Raw genomic sequence first — 18,250 nt, 5'->3', positions numbered from 1 at the left:
GGCGGGCTAAGGCAGAACTCTGATGTGAAATTAAAAAGGAAAATACAGCTTTACTTGCATTATTAAAATATAAATACAGGCTCGAGGAACAGAGTCCAGATGCACGCTGGAGAGAAACATAAATATTGATATTAAATTCTAATGAACATTATGTCTCACTGGCTGTCATCCCTCCTCAGAGCTACTAGCTCTTCCATCCCTCAGATGTCTAGCATTAAAAATCAAGAGTAGCTCAACTCCAGAATAGGGCTTCTTATTTCGCAAACGTAAATGCACTTGGAATAATCAGAAATCAGATTTTTAAAAAACTCTCTTCATCCTCCATCTAGGCTTCAAGCATCAGCATCTGCTGAAAACACATGTACAAATCAGTATTCCCTGCTACTTCGAAATTTGCCTAAGATGAACACATTCCTTTTTTTTTTTTCCATGTCCTTTAAAATGTTATTTTAGCTTTATCTTAGAAAAACTCCTACTTCTAAGTTAATCCTGGGGCCTCTGAGGCCAGATTCTTATCCCTGTCCCAGATCCTCCCTAAAGCTCAGCACCACACTGTCCTAAACAGCCAGGGCCATCAGACCAAAGTGAGGGAACTCCACCATTGCAATTTGTCTTGAAAATCTTGGGGCATCTGGGTGGCTCAGTCGGTTAAGTGTCCGACTCTTGGTGTCGGCTCAGGTCATGACCTTGGTGTTGTGGGATCGAGCCCCACATTGGGCTCTGCGTTCAGCAGGGAGTCTGCTTGAGATTCTCTCTCACTCTCCCTCTGCCCTTCCCTCCCTCCCCAAACCCCACCCCGCTCGTGCTCTCTCCTGTGCACACACGTGCGTGCTCTCTCTTTCTCTAATAAATAAATCTTTAAAAGAAAAGAAAAAATCTTATACAGGGAGTCACTATTTCTCAGTCTGATCCTACTGGAGAATCCCGAAGCTCCCGTGGAAACATTTTCTTCCATGCCCACAGTCATACAACAGGCCCGGTAGGGGCTAGAGCTCAAACACTGCTCTCCTAACTCCAACAAGTATGATCTATCTGGAGCGAAGGAACAGTCTCTATCTTTATGGGGGTGTGGGTTACACAGGTGAATACAGTTGTGAACACTCATCAAACTACACACTTGAGAGCTGTACATTTCATCATATGGAAATTAGACTTTGATTTTTTTTAAATCTTTTTTTTTTATTTAAAGATTTTATTTATTTATTTGACAGAGAAAGACACAGCGAGAGAGGGAACACAAACGGGGAGTGGGAGAGGGAGAAGCAGACTCCCCGCCGAGCAGGGAGCCCGACGCGGGACTCGATCCAGGGACTCCAGGATCATGACCTGAGCCGAAGGCAGTCGCTTAACCAACTGAGCCACCCAGGCACCCTAGACTTTGATTTTTTTAAAGAGTATTAGAACACCTTTTCAATTTTTCCAAGACAGCAAAATAAGATTAATCAATAAGACTCTAGAAGTGCTGACTTCCTGGACATTCAGAAGTGGCTTTACAAAAGGCGTTAGATGTATGTGAGAATTTGCTTGTGCTCCTCTAGAAGGAGTACAACACGTTGTAACATGGTTTCCTTTGAAGCAAGTCTGGCAGGGTAAAAGGGGAGAAGAGCGTTCTATTCCTTTCCAATTTTATGCCCTTCTGTATGGGTTGCATTGCCTAGCCCTAAAACATGAAACAAAAAATGTCAACAGCTCTAAAGTGGATCCAACCACTTCTCATTACTTCTGCCAAACCACCACCATCTCTCATCAGGCAAAACTGCAACAGCCTCCCACTTGTTCTCCCTCCCTGCTTCTACCCCTGCCTCCCCCCACCGCCCCCCCACCCTACCCCGCACAGCCTTTTCCTATCACAATAGCCAACGTGATCCTTTTCAACTCTAACTCAATCATACTACTCCTAGGCTTAAAACACTCCGATGAGTCCCCATTTCACTCAGAGTGAAAAGCAAAATCCTCACCATGGCCTACTAGACCCTCCATGAGCCACCCTCTGCCCACCTCCCCGGCCTCCTCTCCCCCGCCTCTTCTCCTTACTCACTCTACATCCACCACACTGGCCCCCTTGCCATCCCTCCACCAAGCCAAGCATGCTCTCCGTTCAGAGGTTCCTCTGCTAGAGCCCTCTCCCTCCAGCTGCCTGCGTCATCAACTCCGACACCTCTTTCCAATCTGCGCTCAAACGCTGCTTCCTTAATGAGGCCCACCTGACCACACCATTGAACACAGCAACCCCGGGCCAATCCCCTGGCTGGCCCTCACCCTGCTCTAGCTTCTTGTTGCCCAGAACACACCTCCTAAGATGCTTCGTAACCTCCTGAAAGGTATTATGTTTGTTCTTTATGGTTTGTCTCCCTCCACTGAAAGCTCTTGGTAACTTTCTGCTCACTAATGAAACTCCAGCGCCTACAGCAGTGCCTGGCAGAGAAGAAATGCACGAATCTAAATGGTAAGATGGCTGGTCAAATGTTTTTTATTTCTATCCTTCTCTGCATAACAAAAAAGAGCGCACAAAGAGCACCGAAATCTTAGTAGTTGTCTGACCGTGCAGACTTGCTCGGCTGTCTCCTTCCCCGGACCCGGCATGGCACAGATTTAGGCACAGGTTTCACCTACTTGGAAAAAATTAACACATGCCTCCCGCTCGGCAGGATCCAATTATAGCTGCAATAAAACAAGAGCCAGTAATTAGCAGGGGCTCACCATGTGCCAGGCTCCGCTCCCAGCACCCCTACAACCTGACTCCTTCCATCCTGATGACAACAGGATGCGGTAGGTACTGCTTTCATCTCCATCCCATAACAGACAAAGAAAGATTCAGAAAATTGTCCAAAGTCATACAGCCGTGAAAGGGTGGAGCTGGGATTTGAACCCTCGTGGTCTGACTTCAGAGCCCACGCTCTTAGCCACATTATCGCTTGCTTCTCAACAATTAGATAAACCGGACACTTGCCAACCTTACTCAAACTGAGCCTAAGCAAACGCCAAAGGTCATGAATCCCAAACCTTTCCTTAAGGAACAGACGACAAGGACATGAAGTTCTCACTAGCTATCCTAAAAGGAAGAGATAAGGACTCCGATTCTCTTGCCTTTACAAAGCAGGCACTCTGGAGTCAGAGAAATGGACCCTAGGACCCAAAGAATCCCCTTGCAGTCCGAGGCTGCAGTCCCTCTACGGCCAAACCAAAGCAGATCCCCCGAAATAAACTCTTTATCCATTCTATACAAGAAGATTTAAATGGCCCCTCTGATGGCTGCCAGCGAGTCCTATTTGAGCCAGACTAACCTCATTTCCCTTTTGAGTAGGGTTATTAGACTGGGAGATCAAAGGAATGCTGCAGACATATGGTATCTTGATTTCAGCAAACCATCTGACAATTGCTCACGATGATAGATCTTGTGGGCAAGGTGGAGAAATGGGGTTTGCATGGGAAGGTGGGGAGTACGTTTGTGACTGGTGCAACAATGGTACCCAAGGAACGTCAGTGAACGGACGTCAACTTGGAGGGACTGTGGCCTTGAGTCCTACTGAACAATCATTTTATCAAAGATGTGGATGATGGGCTAGAACCATGTTTATGATGTCTGCAGAGAGCAAAATGCTGTGGGCAACAGCTGACACAGTGAATCAAGACTTTAAACCATCACCACTGATTGGAAATGAAAGAGCAAAGCAAGCAAGATTCAATTTAACAGAGACAATGGGGGAGACTTGTGAAATTTAAGTTCAAAATACCAAGTGCACAATGGAACAGAGGAGACCTCGTGTAAAAGAACCACTGCTATAAAGCAAAGTCGCAGGCTATAAAGGCAATAACGCAGCGACAATGTCGTGTGATGGTTAAAAGAGCAGGGGCCCCTGGGCCACCTTAGTCCTAGCAGGGCATCCATACCAAGAAAGGAATGGACCCTTTTGTGCTCTGCAACCCTGGGCGGGAGGTTGGATTGGATAGATGCTTAGGTCTTTCCCAACTCTGGGATCCAAGATTCTCCAACTCTTGTGAAATCCATTTTATTCTTGGTTAGTTTCACATTCAAGGGCTTAGGTATTTCATAATTAAGTAATCTTTCAGCATATGCATGCCAACATCCTCAGATTCCTATTTCAGGACACACAAACCTTCTCATGTTCATTAGTGAATTGAGCGATGGACATTAATGTCAAACAAAAATTGACCATGCCTGTCTCATTCGTTCAACAAAGATGAGCCAGACTGGCTCTCTGCCCTTTGTGGCCTTGTAGTCTGGTAGAAGGGCTCTCCAAAACCTTGTTTCCACAAATTTAGACCTTAGAATGAGAGCCTTACATTGAGAAACCACTCCTACCTCATTATTTCACTTATTATTAGGATATGATTTATGAGGAATTCTTGATACAAAAAAAAATTTCAGGAATCTGTGTGATGGACGGTTTATTCCAGGCATACTCTTCCCATGATTTTTTAATAGAGTGTCCTACAAAATCTCATGTTCCATGAGTTTTAACAGTAAAAAGTAACAAAAGAAAAAAAAACTGAGGGGTGCCTGGGTGGCTCAGTCGTTAAGCGTCTGCCTTTGGCTCAGGTCACGATCCCGGGGTCCTGGGATCGAGCCCCGCATCAGGCTCCCTGCTCAGCGGGAAGCCTGCTTCTCCCTCTCCCACTCCCCCTGCTTGTGTTCCCTCTCTCGCTCTGTCTCTCTCTGTCAAATAAATAAAATTAAAAAAAAAAAAAAAAACTAAGCTGTCAAAATAAAATTCCAACTACGTTTAAAATTGTCTTGTCCCTAAAATTTCTAAGTGTTATATGAAGTCAATGACTCCTTAAGACTCTTGGACAATAGGAGAGATTTCATATGTCATTGCAATTTAAAGGTAATGCCCATTAAAGGTAGACCAGAAGCTCTGAGACTCGAGACGTTTCTGAGAGCTTATGTGGAATTTACACTTTCCTGACGGCATTATGTGGGAAAGGCCTCCACAAACAGGAAGAAAGAAATCTTTTTTGTTACCGTCTTTAGCATTATCAGCCCCGAAGAATCTCAAGGATTTCCTAGGTAAAGTAGTTCAGCAGTTTTGATTTAAAAGCCCAATCCAGTACAACAAGAAAAGTCTAGAAGGAAATGTGTTGCTGTTACTAGTTATGAGGAAACTACAACCATGAATTATTAACCTTTGAAAGATTGCTTTCTTCTTACTTGTTCCATGATGGACTTAAAAGCAGCTTTCAACAGAGCTGTTAGGATCTCCTCACGTAACACATCAGAGAAGCTCGCTGAGCAGAGACAGGAGGAAAAGAAATCTAACCACAGTTATTCAAACATCCAAAAAAAAAAAAAAACCACAAACACATTAACCAGACTACAAGGGGGTTTTGCAAGTGGTAGAACGAACAGAATGGGGGAGGGAAAGGATCATCCCATGATTAGCGTTACCATATGAGCCCAAAATGATGGATTCACCCAATGTGTTACTTCCTAGTATCTTTCTGGGTTTAGCAGTTTCTGTGTCTGCTCTGGCTGAAATTATGCTTCACAAATAGGGAGTTTGGATTTCCTGGGGCCATCACTGACCCCATTCCATAGGACCATAAATAGTACTCTCAAAGCCTGCCCAATGGAACACTGAAGAACTGAGCGGATGTGTCTTCATCACAGTAGACTTGAGTTCCTTCCACGTCCCTTCTCACACATGAAGCACTGAAGAGATCCTCTAAAGGGTAAGAAGTTATTTCCAGACCCACTGAAGAGCATCCGGGAGGGGCCGGGCATGTGGCTAATATAATAATCCTGGGATACACAGTTCAAGGAAAAAGAGTGAGAAACATCACCTCTACTATACTCCTGGCCCTAGGTCTTTGCCGTCATAGTTCAAAAATTAAACAGATTGTTTTGGTCTGGGTCCCCCCAGATCCTATGAGTACAAGTTCAAGTAGTTTCTGTGGAAGGTGACCCATGAACCACCCACAGGTATATGAAAAAGTGAGATGGAGAAGGGAAGGCAGAGAATACACAGTACATTATCAAATAAGTCAGCACTGTGGGCAGCTAGAGCTCAGTCCTACTGGGAACGCTGAGAGATGGTGTGCAACATGCAAGGAAACTGGGGCATTCATCCACCAGTGCCCCATCCATCATTGGTTGACTATGGCTTCAGGGGCATTTAGCTCACTGGCACTTCTGGCTTTCCCTCTGTTCAAGACCAACCATGGTCCACTGGCCAAGGGAAAAAAGCCCTAGGCAGAGTTAGGAGTTTATAGTCAGCAGCCTTCAGCATGAGAGGGGAGGGCTGAAGGAATACGGACAGAGCATAACAGGGTCTGCTGTTCAGAATGAGAAAAGCTATGATAAAAGTTAGCACACAGTTCTAGAAAACTTGTAGGTGGGGAGGTGGTAGGCAAGGAATCAGGTTCCACTTCACGGAGAAGATGATGTGTTGGCTGAGTATCAAAGAATGAATAGGAATTAACCAGTGAACTATTCCAGAAGGAAAGAGTAGTATATACATAGGCATGAAGAATGAGAAAGCCTGGCAAGTTGGGGAACACCCAGTAGTTCAGTATGACTGGATTAGGGTAATAGATGGAGAAGGCAGAGAGGCACAATGGGTACAAGAGCAAGAGATGGAGCTTGTCACGGGGACAGAAGCATATTGAGAAGGGCCCTGATTTTAATATAGTAATTTCCCTGGATTTGTGTGGCAGTGCATGGGAGAAAAATCTAGTGCTTGGAACATAGCTCGTGGACTCAGACCTGGATCCTAATTCTAGGCTCCAGCACTTTCTAGCTGTTGCTACCTCGAGCAAGTTGCTAACCCTCTGTAAGGTTGGAAAATAACAGTACCTCTCTCAAAGAGTTATTGTGAAAATTAAATAAGGTAATTCATATAAATATCTTAGCACAAGGCCTGACATATAGCAGAACTCAATAAATATCAGCTAAAAAATAGAATCAATCCACTCAATAGAGGACAAAGGTGTCACTGCAGTGCAATGGAGAAATGATGGTCTTTTCATTAAGTGGCAATGGATTAATTGCGCATCTATAAGGAAAATTAATCTTGACCCCCCCACACATCACTTGCAAATATCAATGCCATACGACTCATGGATGTAAAGGACAAAGGCAAAACAAAAAAAGTCTAGAACATAGAAGAATATCTTTATGAACTTGGGGTCAGTGAGGAATTCATTTAAGAGCAAACAGAACACTAACCATAAGGAAAAAGACTGATAAACCAAACTACATAAAAATAAGAACGTTTGCTCACCAAAAGATAACACTAAGAGAGTAAAAGGCAAGCTACAGAGTTAGAGAAGGTATGTGCAATTTCTAGAGCTCACACATGATGCATATCCACAATATATAAAGAACACCTGCAATTTTAAAAGGCACAAAAAAACTTACTGAAAAAAGAGCAAAGGCCATGAACAGGCAGTTAACAAAACAGCGTATCCAAAGAGCCAAAAATATATATGAAAAAGCGTTCAATCTCACAAGCTACCAGAGAAATGAAAATTAAAACCACAATGAGAACTTTATTACCTACCCACCAGTGTAGCTACAGTTAAAAAGACAGTACCGGGCGCCTGGGTGGCTCAGATGGTTAAGCGTCTGCCTTCAGCTCAGGTCATGATCCCAGCGTCTTGGGATCGAGTCCCGCATCGGGCTCCCTGCTCCTTGGGAGCCTGCTTCTCCCTCTGCCTCTCTCTCTGTCTCTCATGAATAAATAAATAAAATCTTAAAAAAAAAAAAAAAGTACCAAATAGGTGCAGAAAAAGCATTTGACAAGGTACAGCATCCTTTCTTGATCAAAACTCTTCAGAGTGTAGGGATAGAGGGTACATACCTCAATATCATAAAAGCATCTATGAAAAACCCACAGCGAATATCATTCTCAATGGGGAAAAACTGAGAGCTTTCCCCCTAAGGTCAGGAACACGGCAGGGATGTCCACTATCACCACTGCTATTCAACATAGTACTAGAAGTCCTAGCCTCAGCAATCAGACAACAAAAAGAAAAAAAACGCATCCAAATCGGCAAAGAAGAAGTCAAACTCTCACTCTTTGCAGATGATATGATACTTTATGTGGAAAACCCAAAAGACTCCACCCCAAAACTGCTAGAACTCATCCAGGAATTCAGTAAAGTGGCAGGATATAAAATCGATGCACAGAAAGCAGTAGCATTTCTATATACCAACAACAAGACAGAAGAAAGAGAAATTAAGGAGTCGATCCCATTTACAATTGCACCCAAAACCATAAGATACCTAGGAATAAATCTAACCAAAGAGGCAAAGAATCTGTACTCAGAAAACTACAGAATACTCACAGAAGAAATTGAGGAAGAGACAAAGAAATGGAAAAACGTTCCATGCTCACGGATTGGAAGAACAAATATTGTGAAAATGTCTACGCTACCTAGAGCAATCTACACATTTAATGCAATCCCTATACCATCCACTTTTTTTCAAAGAAATGGAACAAATAATCCTAAAATTTGTATGGAACCAGAAAAGACCCCGAATAGCCAGAGGAATGTTGAAAAAGAAAAGCAAAGCCGGCGGCATCACAATTCCGGACTTCCAGCTCTATTACAAAGCTGTCATCATCAAGACGGTATGGTACTGGCACAAAAACAGACACACAGATCAATGGAACAGAATAGAGAGCCCAGAAATGGACCCTCAACTCTATGGTCAACTAATCTTCGACAAAGCAGGAAAAAATATCCAATGGAAAAAAGACAAATGGTGTTGGGAGAATTGGACAGCCACATGCAGAAGAATGAAACTGGATGATTTCCTTACACCACACACAAAAATAGACTCAAAATGGATGAAAGACCTAAATGTGAGACAGGAATCCCCATCAAAATCCTTGAGAACACAGGCAGCAACCTCTTCGACCTCAGCCACAGCAACTTCTTCCTAGAAACATCGCCAAAGGCAAGGGAAGCAAGGGCAAAAATGAACTACTGGGACTTCAAGATAAAAAGCTTTTGCACAGCAAAGGAAACAGTCAACAAAACCAAAAGACAACGGACAGAATGGGAGAAGATATTTACAAATGACATATCAGATAAAGGGCTAGTATCCAAAATCTATAAAGAACTTATCAAACTCAATACCCAAAGACAAATAATCCAATCAAGAAATGGGCAGAAGACATGAACAGACATTTCTGCAAAGAAGACATCCAAATGGCCAACAGACACATGAAAAAGTGCTCAACATCACTCGGCATCAGGGAAATGCAAATCAAAACCTCAGTGAGATACCACCTCACACCAGTCAGAATGGCTAAAATTAACAAGTCAGGAAACGACAGATGTTGGCAAGGATGCGGAGAAAGGGGAACCCTCCTACACTGTTGGTGGGAATGCAAGCTGGTGCAGCCACTCTGGAAAACAGTATGGAGGTTCCTCAAAAAGTTGAAAATAGAGCTACCCTATGACCCAGCAATTGCACTACTGGGTATTTACCCCAAAGATACAAATGTAGCGATCTGAAGGGGCACATGCACCCCAATGTTTATAGCAGCAACGTCCACAATAGCCAAACTATGGAAAGAGCCTAGATGTCCATCAACAGATGAATGAATAAAGAAGATCTGTGTGTACACACACACACACACACACACACACACAATGGAATATTATGCAGCTATCAAAAAATGAAATCTTGCCAGAGCCAAGCTGAGATCCATCAAGGCAGTCGTGTTCTCTCTGCGGTGAGCTTTCTCGCTAGCTGAATTCAACTGGGTGAACTATGAGTGGTCGAGTCAGATCCAGATCCAAATCCAAACAAAGAAAAGATGATCCAGGGTCTAACCAGCACTGTGTACCCAGTGATGAGAAACTGAAACAAAAGGAGGCACCACCTGAGAGTCAGGATATTCTACCTGATCAAGGGAAGGAACTTGAAGGAGGACCTGTGGCTCAAGGACAGGACCTGGAAGCTGATCTCCAGAAGCTGCCTCAGGCAAAGGCTGGGGGTATAACTGAAGATGATCCTGATGTTAAGAGGCCAAGTCTACCCTTTTTAGAGCCCATTAAAATGCCGGAAGCAGGTGAAGGACTACCCCAGATTTAAACCAGGACAAGCTGAAACATGGAAACTACTCTTATGTAGGGTACTTCACTGTTGTAATTCCCTCAATAAAGTTTTACAGACTTTCTCCAAAGGAAAAAAAAATAAAATCTTGCCATTCGCAATGATGTGGATGGAACTAGAGGGTATTATGCTAAGCAAAATAAGTCAATCAGAGAAAGACAAGTATCATATGATCTCACTGATATGAGGAATTTGAAAACAAGACAGAGGATCATAGGGGAAGGGAGGGAAAAATGAAACAAGACGAAACCAGAGAGGGAGACAAACTATAAGAGACTCTTAATCTCAGGAAACAAACTGAGGGTTGCTGGAGTGGTGGGGGGGTGGGAGGGATGGGGTGGCTGGGTGATAGACACTGGGGAGGTTAGGTACTATGGTGAGCGCTGTGAATTGTGTAAGACTGATGAATCACAGACCTGTACCCCTGAAACAAATAATACATTATATGTTAATTTTAAAAAAAAGACAGTACCAGTGTTGGTGAGGATGTGGAGCAAACTGGAACTTCCATACACTTCTGGGACTATAAACTGGTACAACCAGTTTAGAAAACTGGTAGGCAGTAGCTACTAAAGCCAAACATATCCCTCCCCTGTGCTCCAGCAATTCCACTCTTAGATATATACCAAACAGCTGTGGATACATCAGTTCATCAAATCACATGTGAAAAAATGTTTGTGGCAGTAGCCCTAAACTGGAAATGACCCAAATGTCCATCATCAGGAAAATGGATCAATGAATTGAGTATGCACACAACGCATAATTTTATTCAGCAATGAGAATGAACAATCTACTATATATGCAACAACAGGAAGAATCTTACAAATGTAATTTTGTGTCTAGCACTGTTCATCCAACAAGTATATAGTATGTGACTCCACTTACATAAAGTTCAAAACCAAGACAATCTAATTGAGGTGGGTAGAAGTCAGAATAGTGGTTACCGTTGTTGGTGGGCGCGGGGGGGGCGGGAATAGTGACTGGTAAAAGGCCTGGGGAGGATGTTTCAGGATACAGTAATGCTTTATTTCTCAATCTGGATGATGGTTACAAGAGTTGTTCACTTTGTGAAAATTAACCAAACTGTACTTTCATGGTCTCTGCACTTTTCTGTAGGAATGTTAAAGTTCATTAGAAAACTTACTTTAAAACTCAGTAACAAATACAATCAACAGCAACCAAAAAGCCAACGACATTAAAATGTCTAAGGATGAATGGCTTGGGGTCGAGGCTCATGAAGTAATCCCAAAGTCTCAGGTTTTAGTGACTGAAAAGCTGGACGTACTTCAAGTTTATGACCATAAATCTCAGAAGGCTCTCAACACAGCCAGGTAATCCTGCTACATTTCCTTACTGCATCCATGTTCCCTCCCTGAGACAACATTAACACCAAGCCTTCTCTCCTCACATTACCAACACCATCTCAGCTGAGGACCTCACTATGCACACACAGAGAAAAATCAATGTAATCATGTAAGAGCACCCCATCCCCCCCACCACCAGCTCAGCAGCCCGCCAGCCATCTCTACCCATGTCTCACACTCGTGTCTCCAGTCTGAGCCCTCTCTCTTGAGCTCAGAACTCACACATCTAATTGTCTAAGACACATAAGGCATCTCAAGTTAATATGGCAAAAATACAAAACTAATGATGCCACACACACATGCTAAAATATCCACTCTTCACCCATTTCTGGAAATAGTACCATCTTCTACAAGTTGTTTAAGACAAAACAAAACAAAACTAGAAGTCATCCATAATTGTTTTTTTCCAATCATACCTTATACCCAAACCAATTAATAAATCCTGTCAATTCAGAATCCTACCACTTTTCACGGTCCCTATAGATACCTCCCCAGTCCTGACCACCATCACCAGTCACACTGTCCAACTGGTCTACCAGCCTCCAGAGGGACTTCACTAAAGTGTGTGTCAGATATGTCACCCCTGCAAAAGCCATCCCAGCCTGGCTCAAGGCGAGAGAAAGCAGCTGTGCACGGATGAAGCAGCATGCAGACTACACAGGGACAATGATCAGGGTGAGAAGGCTATCCAGGGGGTATGGAGGCACCCAGACACCTTCAAACGAGGAGAAAAGGGCGCATGAGTCTCCTTTAGGCTTCCTCTCCCTTTGAAACTCCCCTAGGCCTTGAGCAGTGCTGAAGGGAGATGCATAATGTAGTCGATGCCACTGGTAGCCACCCATAGCCCCTCTGCCCTCCCCAGAGGACCCCTGCAGACATTCCTGTTCACAACATAGGCATTTTGTAACTCTCTACCTGGCCCAGGAGCATGCTGAGCCCACACATGGGGCAGGTCCCAGGAGCCAGGGAGTTCATGCTCCAAGTGCTACTTTCCATCAATCAGGGGTAGAAGTTGGTGGGTAAATAAATACTCCAGCTTCCCTCACTCCTCAGTGGAACACTTCTGAGGTGTGTGCTGGATTGAACCCCAGTTGCCCACAGTGATAAGCAGCTCACAACATGCATGAGCTCTCCTCCCCTCCCTGACCCACCTCCCCACTCCCCACCTCCTTGTGCTTCCTGGAATCCCCCCTCAAATAAACTACTCACACAGAAATCCTTGTCTCTCTGTCTGCATGCTAGGAAACCCAAACGAAAACACATAATATTGTGCTTTTCCTCCCGAAGGTAACGTTTTCTATGACATCAAACAAAAATGCCATCCTAAATTTATATGGACAAGAGAAGGGAAAGGTCTGGACACAAAGTATAGAGACGATGTTTTAGAAAAATTTAAAAATAGGAGATTTTTAAGTTCATCCCTGGGTATTAATTAGCCCCATGTTTATTTATCTATTTGTGTATAAATACATATAAAGAGTATATAGTCATCAAAAATGCTCTTCTCCATCCACCATTAGTTTGCACTCCTGTAAAAGGGCCTGAAAGGACTGTGTTAAATGCCAGACACATAACTGCCCACTGCTGTCTCTAAAGAAAGAGGGGAGAAGGGGGGCACATTCTGCTCCAGCACTGAGTTTCACTTGTGTGAGATCTAATTTAAGGAGCGATGTGACACACACACACACACACACACACAGAGAAATGTAAGCACCACTCAACATTGTCTGCAAAACTTCCCTCCAGTTCTTTTGAAGTGAAACCACCACTCACCCCAACCGCACTCCCCAGATATCAGCGCTGTAGAAAGTGAAGGGCTTGTCCCTGCTGTGTGGCTTGGGGTTAAAAAAAAAAAAAAAAAAAAAGGAGGCAGGATTAAAGCGCTCATTTCAAGTCCCAAAAGTAAAATACGACTTGGCCTACGGCAGTCCTAATGCTTTCCAGAACTCATCCCGGAATTGCCCTTTTAAACAACCAGTCATTAACCCAACTCTGGGTCTTTTATAGCTGCGAAAACCGATCGCGCACATCATTTATTCATTACGCTTATTATTGTTGTTATTGCAGAAAAGCAGCGAATTCCCGGGGCGCGGTGCAGAGGGTTTTGTTTGTTTGGGGGGGAGTGCGCGAGTGGGGAGCATCGGCGAGGGGGCTGGGCTGCAGGGCAGAGGTGCCCGGAAATCCCCGAGGAAAGATGCCGCGACAGCGCCCCCGCCCCGCGCGCTCCGCGGCCACCGCGCTCCGGCGCAGCTGCTGCAGCAACCGAGGACGCTTCTTATGTAAGCCAGAGCCGCTGACATCACCTTCGCTGCGAGCGTCGCAGCCGGACTAGGCGCCAAAGGACCGGCGCGCGGGCCTAGCGCCCCCGCCCACCGTCGCTTCGCTCCTAAAGGATTCGGCCGCCGCCTGATTTGACCGACCTAAGCGCCCCTGGGAGGGCAGATGACACCGAATGACATTTACTGGGAGCCCCAGGGTGTCGCAAGAGTGAAGTTAAAGGGCAGCAAAGATGCCAAGGGTCTTCCACCCGCGGGCGGATTTGGGCGACAGTACACGGTGGAGGGGGGGCGGGGACACACCTCCAGGCTCCTCAGAAGGCAGACGGCACCGAGAGCCATTTAGTGGGAACCCTGTGCTGGGGGGCGCAGGAAAGATGCCCAGGGCCGGGGACACTCCTGCCTCCACGCCCATCCCCGCGGCCCCCCTGGGCCACAAGGTTAGAGCAGAGGCTTCGGAGTTGGCTCGCGCGGCGAACAGCGCCGCGCTACGTCGCACGCAAGCGCAAGGCACAAGTTCGGGGCTCGGCGCAGACCCTGAGGTAACAGTAAGAGTGACAAAACGGCTCCGGCGTTACAAAAGCCCTAAAAGGACGCTCGCTACTCCTCGAGCCCCCCCAAGCACGCACGGAGGGTACTACAGGGCTCGGGGCTGGACTTCTGGAAACCACACAAGTTGCACCAATCCCCCATCCCCACCCCCGGGGAAGGCGAGTCCCGGGAATGAATGACGGACCCCTCTGCCTCCTGCGTCCCCAACACTCTCCCTCTCAGCCCGCGGCTGCCTACGAGTTCCCAGGCCGCCCCTTTAACTTTCTCCCCCCCCCCACCCCCTTCCGCGACTGCATCCCCGCCTCCCGCCCAGCGGGAACTCCCAGCACCGGGAGGACTGGGGTGGGTCCCAGAGGAGGGGAGGGTGGGGAGGCGAGAGTTAAGGTGCAAGCTGCAGCGGGCCCGGCGCCGCGGGGCTGGGATTGCGGCGACCGAGGAGGGCGCGAGGGTGCGGCGCCGGAGCGGAGCGCCCGGCGGGCGGACGGCGCGGGTACTCACGCACTGCCTCCTGCTTGGGGTCCAGCGTGCCGAGGACGCGCTGCACGCCGCCGAGCTTGCCCTGCAGCGCCCAGACGCGGCGGTGGGTCAGCTGGATGTCGCTCTCGAGCTCCTGGAAGAGGCTGCACGCGTGCCGGGCCACGTCTGAGAGCTGCCGCAGGACACGGGCCAGCGCGGCGTTGCTGACCGCGCACAGGTCCAGCATGAGCAGCACGGCCGCGGCTGCCGCCGAGGACGCCTCGCCGGCCGCGGACGCCGCCTCCGCGACCCCCGCCGCGCTCTCCTCGCCCGCTGCTGGCGCCTCTCCGTGCGGCGGCTGCGCCTGGTCGGTCGGCGCGGGCAACGGCGGCGGCCCGGGAGGCGCGGGGGGCGCGCGGGTGGGATCCTCCGGCCCCGGCGCCACGGCCTCGTCCCGTCCGCCCGGCGGCTGCAGGGGCGGCGGCGGCGGCGGCGGCTCGGCGGGGCCTCCGTTAGCGTCCTCCGCCGGGCCGGGCGCCGGGCGCCGCTGCCGGCACAGCCACTGCGGCTCCACGATCCTCTTGGCGAAAGGCATCCCGCGAAGCCGGGCTGAGACTTTCTGGTCTCCTCAAAGCGCCCCTTGCGAGCGGGGAACCGGGCGCGCCCACCTGGGCGGAGAGGGAGCAGGAGTCGGGCAAAGGCGCGACCGGGCGCTCCGGGGACGCGGGGGCTCCTCCGCTCACCTGGTCTCCTCCTCTTCCCCGCCCCTCTGGCAAATCAGTCCACCTGGTCCTCCTCCGGGCGCACCGTTCCCTGGGTAGGATGACAAGAGCGGGGCACAGAAATCCCGGGGTGCGCCTGGGCTCTCCTCACTTGCTTCCGACCCGGGTCGGCTGGCTCAGCTCCATCATTCCTGCCTCGCCGCCGCCGCCGCCGCCCCGGCCGCTGCCGCCGCCACCGCCTATATAAATGGGCGTGTATATGTGTGTGTGTGTGTGCGTGCGTGCGTGTCTGGGTGTGTGTGTCTCGGTGTGAGTGTGTGCGCGCGCCTCAGTTTGAAAGTACCCCGGCGCAGGCCTCTCCCCGCGCGCCCCTCGGCCGCTCCGGGGAGCGACTGCGCCCGGGACCTCACTCCCTCTCTGGGCGGGGAGGAGGTTTCGGAAAGGCGCTTTGAAAACCCGGAGAGAGGAATCCGCCTCCAGCCCGAGCGCAGGAGGCGGCGCGGGGGTGGCGGGGCGGACGCAGGGCGGAGGGAGGCCGGGGCGAGGGGGGCGCAGCGCCCTGTGCGGCCGCTGGGAGTCACTGGTGGCCTCGCCGCGCCCGGCGCGCTCCGACGCAAAGACACTCGCATCCAAGGGGTTAGGATTGACACTCTCAGCGTGGTGGGGGCGGGAAGTCCTCAAATTGGGGTTGGGGGTGTGGGTAGCGAGCGCAGAGGCAGGAGGGTGGGGTATTGGGGTTGCGGCAGATCTGGCGTGTTGGAGCAAGTTGCTTCGCCGAATTCCAGCTCTGAGCGAGTCCTTTGGGTTCTTAGCAGGAAAAGCTGGGCTGCCCCTCGGAGAGCCCCCGGGCTCTGTAAGCGTCGTGGGACAGCTTGGGTGGGAGGTGATGAGGCTTGGGCGCTTCCCAGAGTGGCCAGGATGCTGTTGATACCTCTTCCCAGGCAACTCTTGGCCACCTGCGTTAGGCCAGATCTCTAAAGAGTATCATCAATGAGGCCCAAACCACCAATGAGTGAAAGCCCCAGAAAACTGCTTGCAAAACTCATTGGCACGTTAGGTGAGATAAGCCGGATCACCTGCGTGTTACCCTACTGGGCTGATCATACACAGGGATGTTCGAGTTCTCTGTCAGAGAGATGATTCACAGAAGAAAGTTTTCCCCTGCAGTTAATTGAAAGGTATAATTTCTAAAAATGCATGTATTTGGATTGCTGCAGTCTGCAGGCTGGATGCTGTCAGCCTAAAACCTAAAAAAAAGAGTTTGGGAAATGTTAATAAAACACATGCTTTCATCCCTCCAAAAAGAATACTGTAAAAATATTTTTTTTTTATTTTAAAGCCACAAGCCAGATCTTGGGAATGCAGCCTTCATTTCTTGTGTCTAAAGAGAACATGGAAAAAATATGTTTTATGGCAACAATAAAGTCCTCCAGCCCTGCGGTAGTGCCTCCTCTCTGCTCTCCCTGCCTTTAGTGGGAGCCTGCACAGGGCCCCCACAGTCAGCACTTTGGACTGGCCCACACTCTGGTTATAAAGGCTTCAACAGACCCTTCCTTCTCTTATTCTACCAAAAAAAAAAATTAATAACATGGGGCGCCTGGGTGGCTCAGCCGTTGAGCGTCTGCTTTCGGCTCGGTCATGATCCCAGTGTCCTGGGATTGAGCTCCGCATTGGGCTCCCTGCTCGGTGGGAAGCCTGCTTCTCCCTCTCCCACTCCCCCCTGCTTGTGTTCCCTCTCTCACTGTGTCTCTCTCTGTCAAATAAATAAATAAAATCTTTAAAAAAATTAATAACATTTTGGCAAGGGAACATTCTTGTTCATAAAAGATCCAGGCTGGGAATTTGAGGGTAAAGGGTCATGATGTCTGCAAGGTACACATAATCGGTTCAGTAACAACAACAATAATGATGATAATAGTCATGTCTATGTACAAAGAGAAAAAAGCGAATATGGCAAAATAATGAGTCTAGGTAAAGGGCATTTTGGGAGTCGTACATTTCTTGCAACTTTACATTTGGTTTTGTTTCCAAACAAAAAATGAAAAAAGAAAATATTTTGGAAAAGGGTCTTTTAGGAGTTTTTATCTCACAAATCTAAAAAGCTTAGAGCTGGTTGTTTTCAAATTCAGCTTGACTTTTTAATATGTTCAAAATTCTGAACATGAGTTCTGCTAGGTAGCCAAGCCACACACTCCTCCCTAAACATATTGAGGCATAAAGAACAATGAGGGGTTTTAAAGGCATCCAGTTAGCAAGCCTTGTGGCAAGTCAGCCCTGCCTGTCACTCCCCCTCACCCAGCACTGTCCTATTAATAGCACCCAGGGGGCCAGTGGAGTGGGCTCAGCTGAGCACTCACAGGGGCAATGAGCCGGCTTGGGTTGTCACTCCTAAAAGGAGCTTGGGATCGTTGGTGAGTTCCTTCCTGGGCCCCAGGGCCCCTGCGGCACCACCAGGCTTGATTGAAGGACAGGGCAAAAGAGTCTCACAGAAGAGGAAGAGTCTTCCTCCAGGTCCAGGAGGAGGAGAATTCCAGCAGGTAATTAAGTTCAAGAACAGGCTAGGGACTTCGGGGCCTGCCCCGAAGTGGTCAGCATAGACTGAAGTCAAGATTTCAAAACGATTCAAAGCACACGTCAACTATGCAAAAAGGAAAACTCTCTTTGTAATCTCCTGGACTCCTAGTCATGTGCTAATAAAGCCATTTGGTTCAAAATTAAAAGCTTTGATTTTGGCTTTTGATCCCTTCCATTCTCAGTCCACTGTAAAGTATGAATAAAGGCACCTTT

The 18,250-nt window shown here is 47.8% G+C and overlaps 1 protein-coding gene across 1 annotated transcript in view; it reads right to left on the bottom strand.

Annotated features, from left to right (window-relative positions):
- The window catches only part of NHS (NHS actin remodeling regulator), a 351,682-nt gene extending 335,792 nt beyond the window's left edge, over positions 1–15,890 (bottom strand). The window contains exon 1 of the mRNA XM_045875399.3: positions 14,784–15,890. Within this exon, the coding sequence (XP_045731355.2) occupies positions 14,784–15,336 (553 nt within the window). The 5' untranslated portion in view covers positions 15,337–15,890. The remainder of the gene's footprint in view (positions 1–14,783) is intronic.
- Between the last annotated feature and the right edge of the window lie 2,360 nt (positions 15,891–18,250).

Source organism: Mirounga angustirostris, unplaced genomic scaffold (genome assembly GCF_029215605.1).
Source record: "Mirounga angustirostris isolate CCGP_5_RB_7025 unplaced genomic scaffold, mMirAng1.0.hap1 SCAF_11, whole genome shotgun sequence".
NCBI lineage: Eukaryota > Metazoa > Chordata > Mammalia > Carnivora > Phocidae > Mirounga > Mirounga angustirostris.
The sequence above is the reverse complement of the archived record's forward strand: the minus strand, read 5'-3'. Positions and strand labels throughout refer to the sequence as shown.